A 21,565-nucleotide genomic window follows, 5' to 3' on the forward strand; every position below is an offset into this window, starting at 1 on the left:
AAAAAGACTCATAAATGGAGAAGATGAACAAATCATTAATCCATGAACATTTACTTTTCCTTTCATCCGTCTAACCGCTCTAGCAGGAAGTTTTTCACCGTGAAAAAATCTCTACTATGTCGATTACAACAGCCAGATCAGCTTTTTGTTTTGTTTACTTGTTTCATATTTCTTCTTTTTATCTCTTTGTACATAGCGATCAGGTGTATAGGTAAGGGATCGGAAAACTTTTCTGGTAAAGGGTAGGATTGGAGATGATCATGAACTCTGCAGGGCAATTGTCAAACATTAAAAATTTATGTTTCACTCATATGGTTATTTCATTCAAACATTCAAGCCGAAGCTTTTTACGGAAATGGTATTCCATATTCTATACTAAAATTCTATACTCTGTTACTAGCGGGTTACTGTTCATTCATTATGAATTTTTGAAAACTCATTTGAACTTTTTGAAACATTCTATTTATGATATAGGCAGATCTAGCTTAGCACACTGTGTACGGGAACACTATAGGACCAAAAGTATACGGGTAAGCCAGTAATCAATAAAAATTGCCGATATATCCCAGGTTTGTCGACTACATGCAAGAAGTCGCTTCAACATTGACAATGACAATACGTAACTCCACTTACGAATCAAAATGCGATACACATTAATAGTCGTTTAATTATGTTGCTCGATTTTTGCCTATTTGCGATATCGAGCAGTCGTTAACTGTCTTAACGATCGTTTATTTTAACAGGAATGAACATCAAATGAACTTGGTTAAACCATTATGAACTTAAAACGGCTGTTAAAATGTGTTCCTTTATTCGCGATACCGGCTATTGTTGTTAAAAAATGCATCAAAAGATACATACTTACATATATACTTACATACATACATACATACATACATACATACATACATACATACATAATACATACATACATACATACATACATACATACATACATAAATAAACAGGTACATACATGGTAACTGTATTGGTATTATCATTGCTCTTTTGCGATTCGTTTGAGGAAAAGGTAAATAAAACTGCTGATCTTCACTTTCTGGGCCTTAAGAGAAATCATTATTTCTTGGGCAGCTGATTTCTATAGTACTATTTACTGTTAAAGGACTTTTTTGATATTATTATTCAGTTCCGTGAACAATTCTAATGATCCCAAAGATACAGTGCTTTTACAGTGCTCGATTGGGAAATCGCATTTGATTTGGTGAAAAAATCAATCACAATCTGAGCAATGTCTACGAGCCTCAATATTCAATATTCAATATGGCCTTAGTGTTAGGCCTAGGCCATCCATTTCATTTCTCTGTTATGTTCTTTTACCCTAATCCACAAGTAGAATTAGTAGAGAGCTAGAATTAGATTCGAGTACCTGCTCGAAAATGACTAAACAAGGTAATGTTTACATTTATCCCAAGGCGAATGAAAGAGATCAGGTGTTGGAATCCAGAAACACAGTGTATGTAGTCCAGGTGGTCTCATAGCATGTTTTTTATAACCAAATTTAAATATCACGTTTTGACCGGATGGTTGAAAACTTCTGTTTGATAGCTGCTCAAAAACTGCTATACAAAGCAAACAGCTGTCAGGCTGAAATTTCAGCCTACGAACTTAAAACGGGAAGGGCCCTATTGTCAGAAAATCTTAATACGTAACAAATACCTCTCTTAACGAGTAAAATCTTGCACAGCTTGCTATTTCATTTGTATTCCTGATATAATTGAGTGGTGGAGATGTGAAATCCACATCACGATTTAACGTTGAGTCTTTATTTTTGCCTGTAGCTCAAGCAGATGATAGTTTCGAGACTAAGAATTGTTTAATATAAAACTATTGCCACTAGGTGCGTCGTATGTTGCACAAGTGTGTGGTTATTTAATATTTCTAACAGATCTTTTTGACAAATAAATGGTTTTGATTTATGATTATACCGGAAAATTAAATCAATAATTCAGAACAAGCAAGACCTAGTGTGAAAAGAATAGTTTTGTCAAATAAATATGAAAGGAATGGTTACAACGATAGACCATTACTCTGATTTTAAAGAAAGTGGATAAAAAAGTATATTAAGCCGGTCTCGTGGTACAGTCGTCAACTCAAACAACTTAACAACATGCACGTCATGGGTTCAAGCCCCGAATGGACCGCGCCACCATACGTAAGAATGACTATCCTGCTAAGCAGGGGAATCCATAAGCCACTGAAAGACAACCCCATTAGTGGTATAGGCAGGCCTTGACCGACAACGGTTGTTGAGCTAAATTCTTTATTGAAGAAGGATAAAAAATAATGACAATGAAACAGTGAATCCCAATTGTTGGAACTATGGTGATATTTTTAATTTCTTGTATTTCAGACATAAATGCCTTTATTTGCAGTTAATGCCTTGGATACAGTTATTTAACTATTCATAAAATGGAAAAGAGCCTCTCGCATAATAAGTGAGTCACTGCAACGGATCAAACCCGTTATGCGAGGATCGACTGTATTACCTAACCCTACTGAAAAGCATACACGTTGTAAATGGGTCTTTATTATTCGCTCAGTTTACCTTTAGACATACAGGAAAGCGGTTGCACTTTCTATGAGGCAGTGTTGCTTCTGCAGTTTATCATTAATCAATTATCAGGTTCATCGAATGAACCTATAAGCTACTCGAGTACAATTTACAGGGTTTTTAAAGTAAGTTTCGAATGTAAATATTGTTATTCACCACATCCATGATGTTTTTCAACAGCTGTCAAGTGGTTTATTTGTATAAAAATGCAACTTCAGTTTGAACACATGATTTTCAACAAATAACAAAGAACTGTCATACTCAATCCAGGTGAAGTCGTGTTGCAAATCATGTTGTAGAATTTAAAAATTATGATGGAAATGAAATGTCATATCGATGTGGCACAACATCTTGTACGCGGTGAATAACAATGTTTACTTTCGAAACTGACTTGGAAAACTCTGTATTGTTAGTAATTTATAGTATAAACAAAGAGTTGTTTACCTTACTAATCAATGATGATAATGGTACAGTATCGACTCTCATTTCCTAAAGTTATGGCTATAAGAAACTTAAGCTTTACAATCAAGGCACTAAGAGGCCATGACTGAAAGGAAACTTTTTATTAGTATAATATGTCGATCCGGTTTTCAGTTTTTGGTTGTACTGTGCTTATTAGCCATTTTTATTGCCTCATGCGAAAATCCGCATGTTACTTCCGTCCATACATCGAAGGTACCAACAAAGACGAGCGGAAGCATCGACCGTACTTAAAGAATAGGCCTTAAGGAGAGGGTGAATCAGTGAAAGTTTCTGGTATAGGCACCTTGTATGAAGTAACACAGTTTACATAATCGTCTGTCCACATTGTGAGAGCCTAGGCTGTAGGTTGGAAGGTTGTGCATAACTTTGGTTTTACATACCCTTCCTTACCCTCATGCTCGGCCATTCTATTCGCTCAAAGAGGTGTACGAGCGAAAGTCGCGAGAGAAACTGTGGTGAGGACCACAAGGCGTAACCAAAGATCTTTAATATATTTTAATTAATATGCAGATGGTATACTCCCGTACCAAACCACCACGTTTATACAAAAGCGCATAGCATAACTATGAATTTATTTGTGAAGAGTCATAGTTTCCACAATGCCCAGGTTAAAACGATGTTATTATTCGCGAAGTAGTTCATGTATTATTTTCGTTTTTATTAGGTGTTTACAAAGAATCATTGATTGGTGGATTTGAGAAGATAACCAAAGGCTTTCGAATGCGAAATAACACAAGCAATGAAACTCTTTGGTCATGGATTGGAAAGATAATTTTCTTTGTGTAGAGCACAACCCTCCATTTTTATATGTGAACTACATATATTTTCTCATTAACTGGACGATTAAATCAAGTTTATGAATCTTTGAGTTTTGTAGTATTTTTACGATTTTGATGTTGGTTAATGTTTTATGTGCAAGTGTATATAAACATTCTGGACTTAGAATGATGATTTAAATTAAAGTTTGGTTATTTTTTTATCTTCAAGCAATATTAAAGATGATATTAAAGTTTATAACACAAAACTGCTATCATACCAAACACGTATGCTACTGGAAAGCATGGTAATAGTAACCTACTTTACATACATGGATTGCACCGAATGCTGCAGCCTGAATATTTGAAAGCATGTAGGAAGAAAATAGAAATAACTTTTCAATCGACTTATGCGCCACAAGCAAGAAATGTACATCAAGAACAGTTGAAATCTAGTGTAAGCAATTATTCACTAGTCAAAAATATTGCTTTTTAAGTTACGTGGACTGCATGCCTGTTAGTGTGAATCTCCTGTTAGTTGTAAGATGGGCTGTGGTGTACCCTAAGTACTACGTAGGAGGTCCTACGTATGAGCAGTTTAAACCCATATAGGCTCGGTCCATACGGGCATCGAACTCATAACGATCATGCTGTTAAATGGCAACTCCAATTCATAAATAACGATGTTTGGAAAAATTAGAGCAATAGAGACTATATGTATTGAAAAAGCTTAATTTTTCCAAACATAATTCGGCATATAAACTAGTAAGCGTATTTATTAGCTTGCATACAGGGAACAATAGTTCATAACGGTCCTTTTGTAGAAGATGATAAGTACATATATTAGTTTTGATCATATGAATGCATTATTAGATATAACAAATTAGCACTCTATTCAATTTATTAATATTTACTTTACATAGTTGAATATAGTCGTGACAAATATAAGTTCAACTTTTTTTTTCTTTAGGAAGAACTGCTATGCCATAATACTTATTATTAACTAACAGTTATTAACAATTATGAAACGACAATGAAACAATTATTAAACGAATATAACTTATATATAAATGAGAAATTACAGCGTTTCAAATTTGAATTCAATGCAGCTGCACTATAATTGATTGATTTTAACAGGTTGTCATAGCTAACACTGGTCTGTTTAAATCTATGTCACCTAGTCCATACTCCATTTAAGGTTGTTGTTCAAAAAGATATAGCTTATCAAAATCGGTTGTGTGCCTGCAGTAAAAGCGGGCAGCTACTCAAAACTCAAACATACACCCTGTAGAACTTGTCAGAGTGTTATACCGAAATGAGGCATCACAGATGTGCCAGCAAGACTCTACTTAAAATTAAACTGCGATGTTTCCACAAGAAAAAAAGTTCGCAATATATAGAAAATCATTCATCTTAGTGATCAAGAATCTCACCTGAAAATAGCATGTTTTCTGCTCCAACGAAACCCACGACAAACAGAAAATAGACTATACACATTTTTTGTGCATTTTGCATGATTCTTTTGTCCGAGAGTGTTTTTTGTATCCGCTGTTTTTGATGCTGCCGATTGCTATAGTCGTCGAAGAAAGGGACTGCAAAGTTAATTTTAAAATCTTGCACCGAAATGAGATCCAGTTTGAGACGCGATTTATTCGCTGCGTGATTATACAATTCTTTTAGCAACATGTAGAATTTTATTAATTATATTCATTCAAAACCGGAATATAATTTCCTTTGTCGTTACGTTGATCGTAAAAGTACGTTTGCATTTTGATTTCGTTAATCTTTGTGACTGATCTTATATCCTTTATAATGCTTTTTGTTGTCTTGTATTTGCAAACGATTGTAACAATGTATTACAGTAACAGTTTTGGACCAGTGTTTTCATAAAGAAATTGAAGAAATTCTGTTACTTCTGCAGTTGCATGATTACGATATGAGATTCACTTTCTCCACTTTTTTCGTCTTCTTTGTTTTATTTTTCTTTAAATCCGCTCTCATCGTGTTTGAACTGGTGCTACATGACAACACATGTTGATGTACTAATCGAGGCAGTGATTTTTCGTTCTCGTGCTCAGTTCAGATGGTTTCCGTAACAACCATTACTTCCTCATGGGTAGACTTCCGGATTTGTTTGCTTGCATGACAAGTCTACTTTAATCGTTTGCGTGTTTGTATCTTAAATTGTTATTGTTTTCATTTCACCTCCTATTTAGTGTCGCGAATTTCACTATGTGAATAGCGTTGTGATTCAGATGAGTGCAACACGGGAATGGTTACTGTTTTGCATAAAATTTACATAACTTAAAGTGATTCTCTGATAGCATTTTACAGCTAGATGTCGTGTGCTATTGCATTCGTCGTTTTCAGGAGAATCTGGATGGTAGTGCAATGCAATTTCCGTGAAAGCACCGTTTGTTAGACTGATCAATTCCAGTGTATCTTGAAGTATCCGAGTTTTGCTTGATTCTGCGTGACACCAGTAAAAAATCGGAGACATGAGCAGTCAATCGCAAATATATGATTTATCAGCTGCTTTTTCTGGTAACTATGACACGTAATAACGTATCACAAACATAATAATATTCAATCACAGTTAAACCATGGCTCTGTAATTAAATATGAAGAAAAAAAAAATGATACAATCTGCTCTAACTCGTCGTATAAGAATGAACCCAACAAATTCACGGCACTTTAAAGGGCTCTGAGTACATGATATGATTTTAGGTTATATTATTCAATTCTTACTTTACGTATTCTTTTAAAAAGCTATGTTCAAAAATCTAGTAAGATTTGTCATTGATCGAGATAACCACTACAGTTAGATCAGTAATTTGGATATCAAATATGCACCCTGATATTTTTTCGAGCTAAAAGTCAAACCTATCACACACGACCTAAATGAAACGTGTTTGTTCATCCGCAGTGCAGCATCATCTCAATCGCATTTCGTGTTCGAAGCATGATCATGGAACAAATAAGTTTCCCACACATTTGTGGCTAGTGAACAGAAGAATTAGACTGATAGTGAAAGCGAAAGTACATAGCATGCTGGCCTTAGCTACCTTTATTTTACGTGCTGAAATACCCTTCATTACCAAGGTTACCTTAAGTAAGCGCGAAACCGTGCTGAATCATTTCACGTCGGCGTTTAGATACGGCTTTTCTTATTATTTCGTTGAGGCATATATACACCTGTAAGTGTAAGGGTTCATCAAATCTGTTTTTGTTAGTTTGTCTACAGTTGCATGTCTATTTATTCAGATTGTTAAATCTGCTCTGCTCAAATTTCTTGGATTAAAGTGAAATGTTTTAAAAGGTGTTTTGATGACACAGATAATACAGTCCGAACTCTCTTATTGGTCTTCAATTGCCCGCCAATTATCAAATTCGTAATTGTTAATTGGCATGTTTTTCGATACTAAATAAAACTGTTTTTTATTTTTTAGATCGGGGTTTTCATATAAACTCATGTAATTCATTGTACTGTCATCCAACTATCTAACATCTATCTTAAAAAAATGTCAACTAAAACACGTTCAACTATTCGATCCCGGATCTTGTGGCTGCAGGAAGAAAATTGCTTATTATTTAGGTATTAAGATTAAAGAAGCCTACATGCTCTATGCGTCTAAAAAAATTAAATATCTGAAATCCTACCTTATTTTTAAACGCTTCCAAATAACAAGGTATAAGTGTGAAACATTTATCATTACATAGATGGATCTTAAGACCCATAACACATACATTTACTTGTAGGCAAGTTTCATTTCAAATCTATCTATCTATCTATCTATCTATCTATCTGTCTATCTATCTATCTATCTACCTATCTAAAAATAATACAGTTTTCATAAGTTTCTACAGCATTACAAGGACAGAATGACCTCTCTGGATGAGATTTTAATGCATACCAACAAGAAATTTATGTTTATAAATGAAATGCAAGAGCAATTATGAAGCAAGAGCTTTATGACAAACATTCTGTATAATGCATGTCAAAGCTCCTTATTTGATTGGCAGACGATATTCAGGTACCAACTAATGAGCAATCCAACTACAACAGATCTATCTTGCGGGGTGATACTATACTTAATTAGCTGCCATTCTAAACAGTTGGATTTAAGAATCACAGTAAATATTTTTCATTATGCGGATAACCATAAAATAATTCTATCATTTTTATTTGTGTCAATAACATTCCACACCTCCAGGAGCTGTTTCATTTTCCTGCATTTGTTTATCATGCTTTTAAAGTTTCTATCTCCTAGGTGTAGCTTGTAAGTATTCTTCAGTTGCAGCAGGTGCAGCAGCGTATCATGAAAGCTAATTATTTCTCTACATCCAGTTAAACCTGATTATGAAGATAGTGACTTTCCATCTCTATGGATAGTCAACTGAATTTAAATTATATAAATGAAATAGTTAAAAGATAATAATTGTTTCATGTTTGTAAACACAGTTAGGGATTTACACGTAACCAAAATTCAACCCATAAAATGTATAAATAAAAATTGTGGAGTGAAGCTAAAAATATGTCGTAGATCTCTGTTTGCTATATGATTAAGGGGTAGTTTTAGTACAGTAATAGTTTGCTGACTGGGATTTGTTTACATTACTAATTACTAACACAACAACAACAACAAAAGTCTCGTTTCCTAGTTAGTGAATTTACTGTAATTGTATGTTTCTATTTATTTCTGAATATTCTTCATTTTGTCGTATAATTTGTAAAGAATGATTCATTAAGTAAGTATCAGCAATCATTTAAAATGCAAACTATAAAACGGAAACTTCTCTAAATTGAACACACTAGATTTTTTCATTAGCTATTTCATTCTGAATGACACAATGATGCACTGAATGTCACAAACATAGTGTGAATTCGAGCTCGAAGTATAAAAACAAAGATTAAACGGAACGCTATTAAAATTGAAAGTGAAATGATAAAATTTGAGATTCACATAATCTTGGTGTATGCATTTAGTTATCATTGCCTGGCCAGTGTTTATTTGCCGTAAGTAGCCGTCATAAGATCGAAGAGATCAGGTTGGTATCGTAAGTTATGTAACTAATATTAATACCCTGTATTACAGGGTTTTCCAAGTTACTTTCAAATATAGACATAGGAAAACCATGTAATACAGTAGCAGCTCAATAGGCTTTTGTTCGCGATTGAATTCTGTCAACAACAAAGTATTTAAACCTCTATTCATTTTCATCTGCAGGATCCGGTAACGGTAAAAAGAGATATTTTGGCGTTGTAAACGTGTAAAGCATAGATTGCCATAATTGTAATAATTCTTCTTTATTTTTTTCGGTCTAACATAATTTACATTTCATAAAACTTTTTAATACGTCAATTAATGTTGCTAGTTTTTCTCTAGAGATAATTGTAAAAATAGTGTTTTCGTATTAAATATTTTTCATTTGAGAACATCTGCTGTTATATTTACCTTTGCTTCAATTACTCGGTGGCATTTCAATTACAAGAAATCACAAATTAAACGATTTCTAGCATTTGAAATCCTCACAAACGGTGTTTACGTAGTATTTTATTTGCTTGATTTTTGCTCAAGCAAAATTGCAAATTTGGCCGATCTTACGTTCTTTCTTTGAACACCATCATAATTGAAACCATCATAACTTCTTTGGAATTACACGTTTAATATTGGGGATATGCTGCTACTGTCACATTAACACCAGCTTTACAATGTTATTTCAGTAGCTTCACAGTAGCATAAGTTAATTCACCACACTATCTTACTTTTATGACATGAGTTTCAGAAAATACCCTGAACTTAAATTCGGTCTATGAATTAAATTAAAGTCTACACTACACAACACGTGAGCGGGAACTGGTTCGCGGAGCAGCATAGGTCGAAAGCTTATGAGAGCATATGTTTTCTGTTTGTTTTACTGCTGACGGACGCGATCTGACTGGCAGAGCGACGGTTCATCTTATGATCGGTGGGTTTAAGTCCCACCAGTACCGGTAGTGCTGGCTTACGACAGACAGCGCTGTGTGAATAGAGTACGTTGCCGTTCGCTTTTACTCTTTTACTCATACATTTTACTCATGTATCTCTCTTCACTCTTCGCGAACTTCCTAGCGCAACGTGTAATCGTAGCGAGAGTAAGGAAGTTGTATGCAAAAGACTGGCTTACCTTTCTACAGTCATTCAGACGCTTGTTGGAAGGGATTGAAGTTTAGCCGGACTTTCAATTGCGATTCGATGAGGCTTGCAACGATCTTTGATCTAGCTACAGTTAGTTGCATATTTATAAAACCAACGAAATTGATACTGGGATGTCCAAGTCAAATACGAATGTTGACATAATTATTCACCGCCTCCAAGATATTTTTCAACAACTGTCAAATGCTGTATTTGCTTCATAATGAAATTTCAGTTATTACTCATGATTTTCACAACATCACAAAGAACAAAGAAATAATAAATATGATGATCGAAATAAATTATCATCTTGCATTCAATGCAATTGTATACCAATTGTAGTGCAATTTGTAATAGTCAACCTGTTAACGGGTGATGGGATCCGGCTTCAAACCCCGATGAAAAACTATTATGATGGAAATGTAGTATCAGATCGATGTGGGATTACATTTTGCACAATGTTTACATTATAAAATGGCTTTGAAAATTTTGTATATTTGCAACACAATAAAATTTCAATTCTTCCACATGATTTACACAAAATACAAAATACAAGATACAAAAGGCTAGGCTGGCGTTCATTGTTAGGCTTCTGAATGGTAGCATTGACTGCCCAGCTTTGCTCTTGTCGATTCATCTGTACTTGCCTGCAAGAACCCTCTGTCCTCGGACGATGCTGGCCATTCCACAATGGGCATTTGCCGGGATGAAATTCAAAAAATCATCTTTGTAATAGCGAAATTCCAAACAATAGGTTTTATTACTAAGGGTTAAAATAAGAAAAATACCAAATATGAGCTCCTAATCTTTTCTGGTTCTCTAGAAAACACCTCTCAAAGTCGAGACTTGTTAAAAAAACGAAGAAATTTTTTCACTGTTTTGGAAAACTTAGAACCTTTGTAACTTTTTCAAATATGAACCGATTTTGATAAGTTAAGGCATTTTAAAAAGTATATTTAGTCAGCTTTATAAATACATTGAAGATTGTGAGTTAAGTTAATTTAATGCAAAAATATACGATAATAACTGTAGAAACTTCCTAAAAATTTTCATCATTTTGATTTTTGACTTGATGCCGTTATGAAAGTGGCGTAGAGTGGCGTTGTCTCATATTTGTCTCATAATAGTGTAATATATATACTATCAATCTGTGAAGAAATATAAAGTTTGTGAACGCGGATTTTATTGAAGTTTTTTCGCATCAACTTTTTCTAAAAACAGACACATGCGTAACTAGGCGGCTCCTAGTGCCTAGTGTAGCGCATTTAGTGTATTTTACAAAAATATATTCTACTTGCTTTTGATCACTTTTAATATCCATTACGAAGCTGTGTATCTTAGTTTCAGCTTATCTGATTTGTAAATTTCTATTCTAACCTAACTTTATAATTAAATATAATGAAGCAAATCAGAACCAAATACCTTTTGGTCCTACTCCAGATTATAGACGGATGTAAGGAAAATAATTCTAAATTTATACACATAACAGGAAAACGTTATAAATGCACCAGCATCTATTGGCGTTTTGGGAGAAGAAACTCCCAAAAGTCATGACAAACTAAATATAAGGATAGAGGGGAGTATTCTATAAATACAGTGAACCCTCTCTTATTTGATACCTCTCCAATTTGAAAAACCTCTCTTAATTGAACATTTTCCACAGTCCCTTGATTTTCAGTCCATTTTTTTCCCTCTAATTTGGAAAAACTCAGAAATCTGTATATCTCTTATTTGTGTATGGTGTTGCCATGGTTATTGAATAATGTATGCTCAAATTGGCAATCCTGTTCGCAGTTTCCTATAGCAACAGTTAAAGCTGCATACTAAATGTTGTGTCTCTTTCTTGATTGTATGGACCTTTCATCCACTTTCAACCTCTGTAATTAATCAGCCTCTCAAATAAGAGAGAGTTGACTGTAATATTTTGCAAGAAAGAAAATGCATCCAGAAGGGCATTTTGTATAATGAGCTGTATTCCTTATTCGTTAACCAGTTTAATATCAGTAGCTACACACACACTAAAACAAAGACAGAGTTTAACTTTACAAATGAAGTAAATACTTTGTTTGTAGCTATCGTTGAATTCTGATTTTTTTGGATAGTTGTAAAACCAAGAACATCGGATTTTTAGTTTTATTACCCCTTCTGAAGGCAGTACAGGACTTGGAAAAGTATTGGATGATATTCAAAGACAAACAATAACAGGTTGGCTGATAAGCCCCCGGTCTGACACATAGATGGCGCCGCTATTATTAAATGCATATTATTTTTATATAGTACCAACCTTCAAATGATTCGTGTCAAAATTTGACGTCTGTATGTCAATTAGTTTGTGAGATAGATCGTCTTTTGTCAAGCAACTTTTGTTATTTTGTTGTTCTACCAAGACAACGCACCGTGCCACAAGTCATTGAGAACGATGGCAAAAATTCATGAATTGGGCTTCGAATTACTTCCCCACCCACCGTATTCTCCAGATCTGGCCCCCAGCGACTTTTTCTTGTTCTCAGACCTCAAAAGGATGCTCGCAGGGAAAGAGGTGGTCGCCGAAACTGAGGCCTATTTTGAGGCAAAACCGAAGGAGTACTACCAAAATGGTATCAAAAAATTAGAAGGTCGACCTCAACGTTATAATCGTTGTATCGCTCTTGAAGGGAACTATGTTGAATAATAAAAAGGAATTTTGACAAAAAAATGTGTTTTTCTTTGTTAGACCGGGGACTTATCAGCCAACCTGTTATGTGCTGCTTTTCATTACGAATTTGGGAAGTACTTTATTTCAATGTACCTGCTCTATCTAATTATTTAAATGCCTTTATTCATGTCTTTAGAAATGTCAACTAGACGTCAGGAGCTTCTAATAGCATCCACCTAAGTTTGTATGTAATTTTTTTAACATTTGTACTACATGTGAGTAAACGTGATAAGAATTACCTACAATTGTCCTATACAAAGCAAAAAAATTATCTTATTCAATCATTATGTTTTTTTTTCATATATTATGGAACATTAAAGTATATTTTAAAATGGTTCATACTATTAGAAACAACAAATTAAAGAATAAAAACACACAAAACACTTAAAACACTATTTTATGGAGCGCCACCTGGTGGTATGGATGCAAACTACATATAAAATGTTATTTACTATCATAACACTTTGCTACAAACGATAAAAACTAACAATTTCTGCAAAAATAATTTTATCCCGAAATTTGTTCTAAACTGCCCATTGTGCATTCCGGAGAAAAGGATATCTTTCGCTTCCCGAGACCCGTTTTGGCGCATATGTGATGCTCTGAATGATGCGAATGATGAATCTGATGCATATGAGCCCGGCATGACGGTTGCAACTGTATTTTATCGTATCAATTTTCTATGTGCATATCGTCTGAATGTCTAGCGTCCTTGTAATGCGTTATGCTTAAATGTGAGACTATGTAAACCATGTGTTTACATAGTCGTACTGTACCCTGTGTATATAGAGTGCGCTACAAATTTTCAACACATCAAAAAGAACTGTCAAACTCTGAAACTGAACTGAAGTCCAGTTTGTGATGTATTTAAAATCATGTAAAAGAACTGGAAAATGTTTGTGATGCTAATTCAATATTTGATATCTATTTGCATATCGCAAGCAATGAAACATATTGATGACATTGGAAATTGAATTGGAAAACCCTGTATTGTGTTCGTATGGAAGTGGTAATCAAAGAAACCTGAAAAACTGTTTTAGGGTAATTTGCCAATTGTTGCACACTTACCGGAACAGCCAATGTATTTCTCATGTTTGAGATGGATAAAACCACATTATTCTAGTAATTTGTGTCTAGCATGCATCATTATTGTTTTAAAAATGTATGTTTAGTTTTTTAGGGATAAAAATGATAAATAATGCCAAGATATACTGATTTTTAAACCTATTCAAAAATCCAATTGTTGCGCACTTCATTGCCATTTTATGCACAATTTCCAATACACTGAAATAAACAAACATGAGCCCTGAAATGAATGTTTTTCTATCGAATAATGTTTAGGACTGCCGGTTTCGTGGTACAGTCGTCAATTAGTACAAGTTAACAACATGCCTGTTATGGGTTCAAGCCCCAAATGGATCGTGCCGCCATACGTATGACTGACTATTATCCTGCTATGGGGGGAGGGGGGGGGGGATCAATAAGCCACTGAAAGCCAAGCCCACAAGTGGTACAGGCAGGCCTTGACCCACAACGGTTGAGCCAAAAGAAGAAGAAGAATGATTAGGACAATACAAAACGCTGTTACAAACACATGTCCTTGGTTCAAGCCGGAATTCGGCATAATACGTATCGAACTTGCACCTGCCACCGCCAACCAATTATAAACAAAACACTGTCTACATGATAGCACGGTGAAAAAAAGACTTTGGGCTTTGCAATAAATAGGATCAAAGCACTCTGCTTGTTTCAATTCTTAAACCGTGGATTAAACTAAGTGTTTATCTGCAAAAAATCGATTTTTTTTTTCTACAGAATCGTGAGATTGAACTTTAGTTGTTTGAATACACTCAAAATAAAAACTGTAAGTTATTTAAAGGGCAAAATAAACCTTATATTGTGATGTACAATTCTTAGCGGCTTATATAAAAAAAATGGATGTTAAATCGTTCAGATTTGATTTCGCTTACAATTAGCAGTATTTCACGTGTTTTTAGAACTATTAGTTAATAGTATGAAGATTTCAACAGTGCTTTGTATTATAAAAATCAACTTGTAAATGCATTAGTGTTGGGTAAATCTGAAAATTGGGTGAATCGTATCGGGGAGCTCGTTCGTTCCCGGGAACGTTCGCCGCGACACTCAATTTCACTCATATCATAGCCCTCTATGAACAAAAATGTGAAAACCGTCTAGGTTTAGTTCTGCCCAACCTAGTGGTACAACCCTGTCCACTCATGAGCGACGAACGTTCTTCGACGAACAAGCTCCCCGATACGGCCGACTATAATGTTCCTGAAGGGTCGTGTATCAGTGCTTGAGTGTTGCAAGTGTAGTGGTAAATCGGAGAAACAAAAAAGAATTTCATCCATAAACCCGGTCGTTCTAGATGCAAGGCAAACACGGCTATCACTGAGCAAAGATGGGCGCTATGTAAGGATGCACATGAAACGGAAAAGTATCCCGAACTAAGCAAATTGAATGTGAAACAACGAGGAGCTTTGCTCAAGAAAAAAGGGTTGTGTTTTGTTTGCTTTAAGTACGGTCATTGGAAAAATCGGTGCAAATCACAGATCAAGTGTGAAAGGTGTACGGGTTTTCATCATCCAATCATGCATTACGATCAAGCGGAGAGTGTAGTGAATCAAACAACATCCGATGAATTGCCAGATTCCGATGTAGTAGTGTTTAGTATGAACTAAAACTCAAGTGTTTCAACGTTGCCGAGAGTGCGTGTAATATTACAAACAGCTCTAGTAAACGTTATCTAGGGCCTATGGCGGATTGTTAGTGCGTTACCGAGCATTGTTGGATAGCGGCTCTCAGATAAGCTGCATAACACGGAAGCTTGTGAATAAATTGGGGTGTCGAATGGTGAATACTAACATGCCAGTGTCAGGGATCGAGAACGTTAAGTCACCAGTAAATAAGTTTTGTGCGGTGATTGTAAAATCAATGTGTAGAAACTTTACTGTTGGCTTGCGTTGTCTTGTGTATGATGAATTAACAAGAACCCTTTCAGCGTCATATTTCAGTATTGATAATCTGAAAATACCAAGTGATCTTGACATAGATTTGCTAAATGGCATGGATCGTTTACCTTTCATCGTGAAGTCAGGGTTCGTCAAATACTCGAATGAACTTCCAGTTGTGATGGATATTGAATTAAGATGGATGATTGGTGGCTTTATCGACAGCAGTGACAATGGTGAAGGTGTTCATACGAACATAGCAGTTTCTGATAATTTAGATTAGTTATTGCAAAGGTTTTTTTGAAATTGAGAAGATTTCTAACGAGCGCGTTGTTCAAACGGAAGCGCATCAATGTGAGAAACATTTTAAGAAAAGTCATTAACACGATGTGGACGGTAGATATATCGTTCAGCTTCCATTAAGGGAAACAATTGACCAACTTGGTAACTCACGTTCGATGGCGTTACGTAGATTTTTTGCTTTAGAAGCTCAGCTGAGTCGTCGTCCAGAAGTGAAGGAGCAATATTCCATGTTTATGGAGGAATACAAAGCTATGGGCCATTGTCGCGATGAGGATGAGTCGCTCGATTTAGCCGAAGTAAACAGGTGGTACCTTCCTCGCCATGCAGTTTTGAACCTCAGCAAAACTACCACCAAATGCCGGTTTGTATATCATGCATCGGCTAAAGTGAATGATATTTCATTAAATGATGTTATGACGACGGGTCCCACTGTGCAGGCTGATTTATTCTCAGTTCAGCTGAGGTTTCAGATGCACAGATACGTGCTGAATGCTGATGTTGCCAAAATGTTTAGGCAAATCAAGGTTGACACGAGGGATACGCCCTTACAAAGAATATTTTGGCGAGCTATGCCATCAAGTCCTATTCATGTTTTTGAATTGACAACTGTAACTTAAGGGACTGCTGCAGCCCTTTTCTTGGCAACAAGAATCTTGCTACAGTTGGCTGACGATGAACAGCTACGGTTTCCGATGGTTAGTCGTGTAGTGAAGGAAAACTTCTACGTGGACGATAGTCTTTTCAGTGCAAACCATGTGGAAGAGTTGTTAGAGGTGCAGCATCAGATTGTTCAATTGTTCGATTCAGCTGGGATGCATTTGCAAAAGTGGGCGTCTAATTCTGAAGTGTTGTTGAGTGAAGTGCCGAAAGAAGATCGAGATTCATTTACGGTGTTGGGCGAGAGCATGGCAAACGAAATAATAAAAACATTGGGTATCAAGTGGAATCCTGCTACGGCTGAATTTATTTTCATTACCCCACAGATATCGGAAAAGTTGGCCCCAACGAAAAGAGAAATACTTTCTGCATTGTCCAAAATTTTTGATCCTCTTGGTCTAGTGGCGGATCTAACGGTAGACGGACTAGGCGGTCGCCTGGGGCCCCGCCGATTTAGGGGCCTCGTAGATCGCCATTTTATAGTATGGCGTATGGACAGAGTACTAGCGAAAAGGGCCCCCGGAAGGATGGACGTTGGGGCCCCGAGGCTGGCGAATCAATTGCCCCGAACACCATTTACTATTTACAAGGGGCCTCAACTCGTCTTACCGCCTAGGCCCCCGTTACCCTTAATCCGCCACTGCTCAAACGTTCGAACAGTATGCGCAAATGTTGGTGGTGCTATTCTTCGATATCGGAGGCGACGTATAAATCGTCTACATTCGTAAAAACAAAATCTAAAACGCCAAGGATGGAATGCAGCTGCCGTTGTAACGTTTGTGCTGCGTTTCGAAGGCCAAACGTCATGAAATTAAATTCAAGTAACCCGAATGGTGTTGAAATGGCTGTTTTGGGTATGTCTTCAGGAGCTACAGGTATTTGATGGTATGCCCGTTGCGAGTCGATGCATGAACATATTTTTCTGTTATACAAAATATTTGAAAAATCTTGAATGTGGGGCACGGGATCTTGGTTCCTGACCGATAAGGAACGGTAATAGCATTCAAGCTCCTATAATCTCCACAGGGTCGCCCTTTCCCATCTGTTTTCTTTACGAGATGTAAATGGCTTGCCCAACAGCTTTTCGAGGCTTTACAAATGCTGTTTTTGTAAGTCAAATTCTGCTTTTGCCTCACGTAACCTTTCTAGGTCCAAACGACGTGGACGGCAAAAGACGGGTACACCGGAGATAATTATTTGGTGTGTTACGTTTGTACTGACAGGCTTGCATTTGTTATCAAGTATCATGATATCTTTGTATTCGTTTAATAGGTGTGAGAAGATATCGTTTGAACTACATGCGAATACGTGTGCTGGTAGTGTAGTAGTGATGTGTGTTTTGTTTTTGATTAGCTTGTTGCGTTTGATATCTACGAGTAGATCGAAGTGTTTTATAAAATCAGCTCCGATAATATCCGAGTCTACATCTGCTATTGTAAATGGCCATGTGAATGATTGGTTAAGACCGATGTCTAGGGTTAGGTTTTTATGCCGAGCGTACCGATTGAGCTGCCGTTTGCGGTGTTTAGCGTGGTGCTGGCTTGTAGTGGTACGCTGTCGCTGCTGCGTTGCTGTGGTGAGGATGCGTTGTAGCTGGTGCTCACGGTCTTGGCTGGGTTGATGAGAGTGTTTCTGCCAGGATAAGTGTGAGGGTGTAGAGAGAAAATCATTAATTTTATCGGGAGTAAACCGACAGATGCTCGTCGAAAAAAATACACTTAGTATTTGTGTCGTAAGTGTGCTCTTTCTCACACTTCTCTGCCTTGTTTCCATGGCGATAGTGGAACCAACAGAACCAGCGGCGCGGTGCGTGTGAAGGTGTGCGTGATCGCATGGCGCTAGAAATTCGTTGTTCCCATGGCTGGCTATGACGCTGTCTGTATCGAGAATTTCTATGTGTGTTGCTATCTGCATACGAATATCGATCAGCTGTTAAGAATTCATCTAGGCGGCGAGATAGTGCATCGACGCGGGCTTCTAAACTGCAGGCTGCGGCAGGAGTATCGATCTCATTTACGGTGCTAATGACATTGCTAGGCTCTTCGAGGATTTTATCCTCTACGCTGATACGCTGTACGACATTGAGGTTGCCGTACATCTCGTATAGCTCGTCATTATATCGGCTCCTCCATTGTCCTTCCACACATACGGGGCCAAGTATCCTTCTGAGCATCTTCCTCTCGAACACGGCTAAGAGGGTTTCGTCAGATTTGGACAGTGTCCATGTCTCAGAGGCGTATGTGAGTACTGGTACTGTTCCTAGCTTGTGGAAAACATCTTCGTTAATCCCTATATTCAAGAAAGGTAATAAAAATGAGGCAAGTAATTACAGAGGAGTCACCTCTCTTTCAGCATGTGCAAAACTGATTGAAATAATTGTCCACAATGCATTGATAGGACCTTTAAAAAACTATATTGCAATTGCGCAGCATGGCTTTATGCCAAATCGCTCGACATCCACAAATCTAATTGAATTTGTCTCGGAATGTACGAGTAATATCAGCAAAGGGATTCAAATAGACTGCATTTATACTGATCTAAAAGCTGCCTTCGACAGTGTATCCATTGATATACTGAAAGCAAAACTCGACAGGCTAAGCTTTCAAGCACACTTACTGTCATGGCTTCGATCATATCTGATCAATAGGACTTACTACGTAAAGTTTGGGAATGCTAGTTAAGATATCTTTACAAGCACATCTGGGGTTCCTCAGGGTAGCAACCTTGGCCCTTTATTGTTTTTAATATATGTAAATGATGTCTCTTTTGTTTTACTTGACAGCAGTTACTTAATGTATGCAGATGATGTAAAAATATTTCGTCCAGTTAACACTCACTCCGACCATAACGAACTGCAACGCGTGATTAAAATGTTTTCCGACTGGTACAATCGTAATTTTCTTGTCCTTTGTATCGATAAGTGTGCTATTATCTCGTCTACTCGTGCCCGGCAACCTATTTATTATAATTATGACATAGATGGACAAACGATTAACCGTGTAGATACAATTCGCGATCTTGGTATCTTACTAGATCATAAATTAACTTTTACAAAACACATAGAAGACGTTGTTAGCAGAGCCAATAGGACCCTAGGTTTAGTACGGAAAATGACGAAAGAGTTCAATGATCCTTTGTGTATCAAAACACTGTTTAACAGTCTAGTCAGGTCGATTTTAGAATATGGATCAATTGTGTGGTGTCCTCATACCGACCGCTGGATCAAACGCATTGAAAGTGTACAAAGGAAAATGACTCGTTACGCGATTAAAAAGCTTAGATGGCCAAATGGTGACACGCTACCCTATAGGACAAGATGCTTATTGTTAGGTGAAGAATCATTAGAGAAGCGGCGTGAAAAGGCTAAAACAATCTTTATGGCCAAACTGATAAAAGGAGAAATTGACGCACCTCGCTTATTAAGCAAAGTGAACATACACGTTCCTCGCTCTAGTCCTCGTTCATCGTCCCTTTTGTATGTAGATAGGCATAACACTAATTATGCGGCAAATGAACCGATATCAGCAATGACACGCAGTTTTAATTCATTCTATGCAGGAGTTGATTTTCACACATCTATGTCTACTATTAGTGAAGGTCTGCGCTACATTAATCTATAATAACTTACGATATCTTGTGGGGCCATCATTGGCGGACAAGAATTTTATAATAAATAAATAAATAAATAAATAAATAAATAAATATATGTACTATATAGTCCCAGCTTCGTCCGTCGCGACAGGTTCTTTGAGGTGAACTGCTTTTTCAGGCTGTAGAATGACCTGTTGGCAGCCAGCATCCTTGCGCACAACTCAGCTTCCATACTGTTGTCGTTCCTGACCTTTGACCCCAGATAGATGAATTCTGGGACGACTTCAAAAGTGCGTTCACCTATCTGTACATCACGCCTACTTAGATTTGGATTATTTATTGGTAGGTCCGCTGATGTTGCCACCATCAGTTTGCCTCGTTTATCTGCAATCCGAGGCTCTCTGCCGCCTGTTCAATCCCTTGGTAGGCTTCTGCTACATAGGAGAGCCGCAGACCAATCATGTCTATATCATCAGCGTATGCCAGGATCTGGGTAGACTTATAGAAGATGGTTCCCGTAGTCTCCACCCTCGAGTCGCGGATGGCCCTCTCTAGCGCAAAGTGGAATAGGAGACAGGCAAGCCCGTCCCCCTGGCGCAGACCTTTGGTGGTAGCAAAAGGTCCTGAGAGTGTTCCATCCATCCTCACCTGGCATGTGACGTTGGTCATAGTCATTCTAACTAGCCTTATCAGTTTGGCCGGGATTCCAAATGAGCTCATAGCGTCGTACAGTTTTACCCTGGCTATGCTATCATATGCGGCTTTGTCAATGCAATGTCAATGAAGAGATGGTATGTGTCGTGTCTGTATTCAGCCATCTTCTCCAAGATCTGTCGCATGGTGAAGATCTGATCAGTGGTTGATTTTCCGTTTCGAAATCCTCTTTGATAGTTTCCTACTATCTCTTCGACGTGCGGGGCAAGGCGATCCTGAAGGATCAGGGAGAATATTTTATAGGCGGTATTGAACACCGTAATACCCCTGTAGTTGTTGCAGTCCAACCTGTCTCCCTTCTTGTATACGGGGTAGATGATGCCGAGATTCCAATCAAAATGCATCGATTCGCTATCCCACACTTCAGTAACTATTTGATGAATCTTGTTTTCTAGTCATGCACCTCCATTCTTGACCAGTTTAGCTGCAATTCCGTCGGTTCCGGGTGCCTTGTTATTTTTCAGCCGACGGATAGCCTTTCGTGTTTTTTCTATGCTAGGTGGCAGTAGCATGACACTATCTGCTAGTGGCGCTTCTAGCTGTTCGTTTAGCTGGTCGTTGAGTAATTCATCAAAGTACTGAGCCCACCGCGAGAGGACCTCTGGCTGGTTACTAACCAGATCTCCATCCTTGTTGCGACAGCAGGT

The 21,565-nt window shown here is 37.2% G+C and overlaps 1 protein-coding gene across 2 annotated transcripts in view; it reads right to left on the bottom strand.

The window, feature by feature from the left end:
- Positions 1–9,770, bottom strand: part of LOC120951931 (uncharacterized) — a 30,749-nt gene extending 20,979 nt beyond the window's left edge. Inside the window, exons 1-2 of one of the 2 annotated variants that reach the window (XM_040370942.2) lie at positions 9,267–9,770; positions 5,244–6,419 (exon numbers count right to left, since the gene is read on the bottom strand). In XM_040370942.2, coding sequence (XP_040226876.2) covers positions 5,244–5,496 — 253 coding nt within the window. In that variant the 5' untranslated portion in view covers positions 5,497–6,419; positions 9,267–9,770. The remainder of the gene's footprint in view (positions 1–5,243; positions 6,420–9,266) is intronic. The other variant, XM_040370943.2, reaches the window with a different exon arrangement.
- Positions 9,771–21,565: the final 11,795 nt, after the last annotated feature.

Source organism: Anopheles coluzzii, chromosome 2 (genome assembly GCF_943734685.1).
Source record: "Anopheles coluzzii chromosome 2, AcolN3, whole genome shotgun sequence".
Lineage (NCBI taxonomy): Eukaryota > Metazoa > Arthropoda > Insecta > Diptera > Culicidae > Anopheles > Anopheles coluzzii.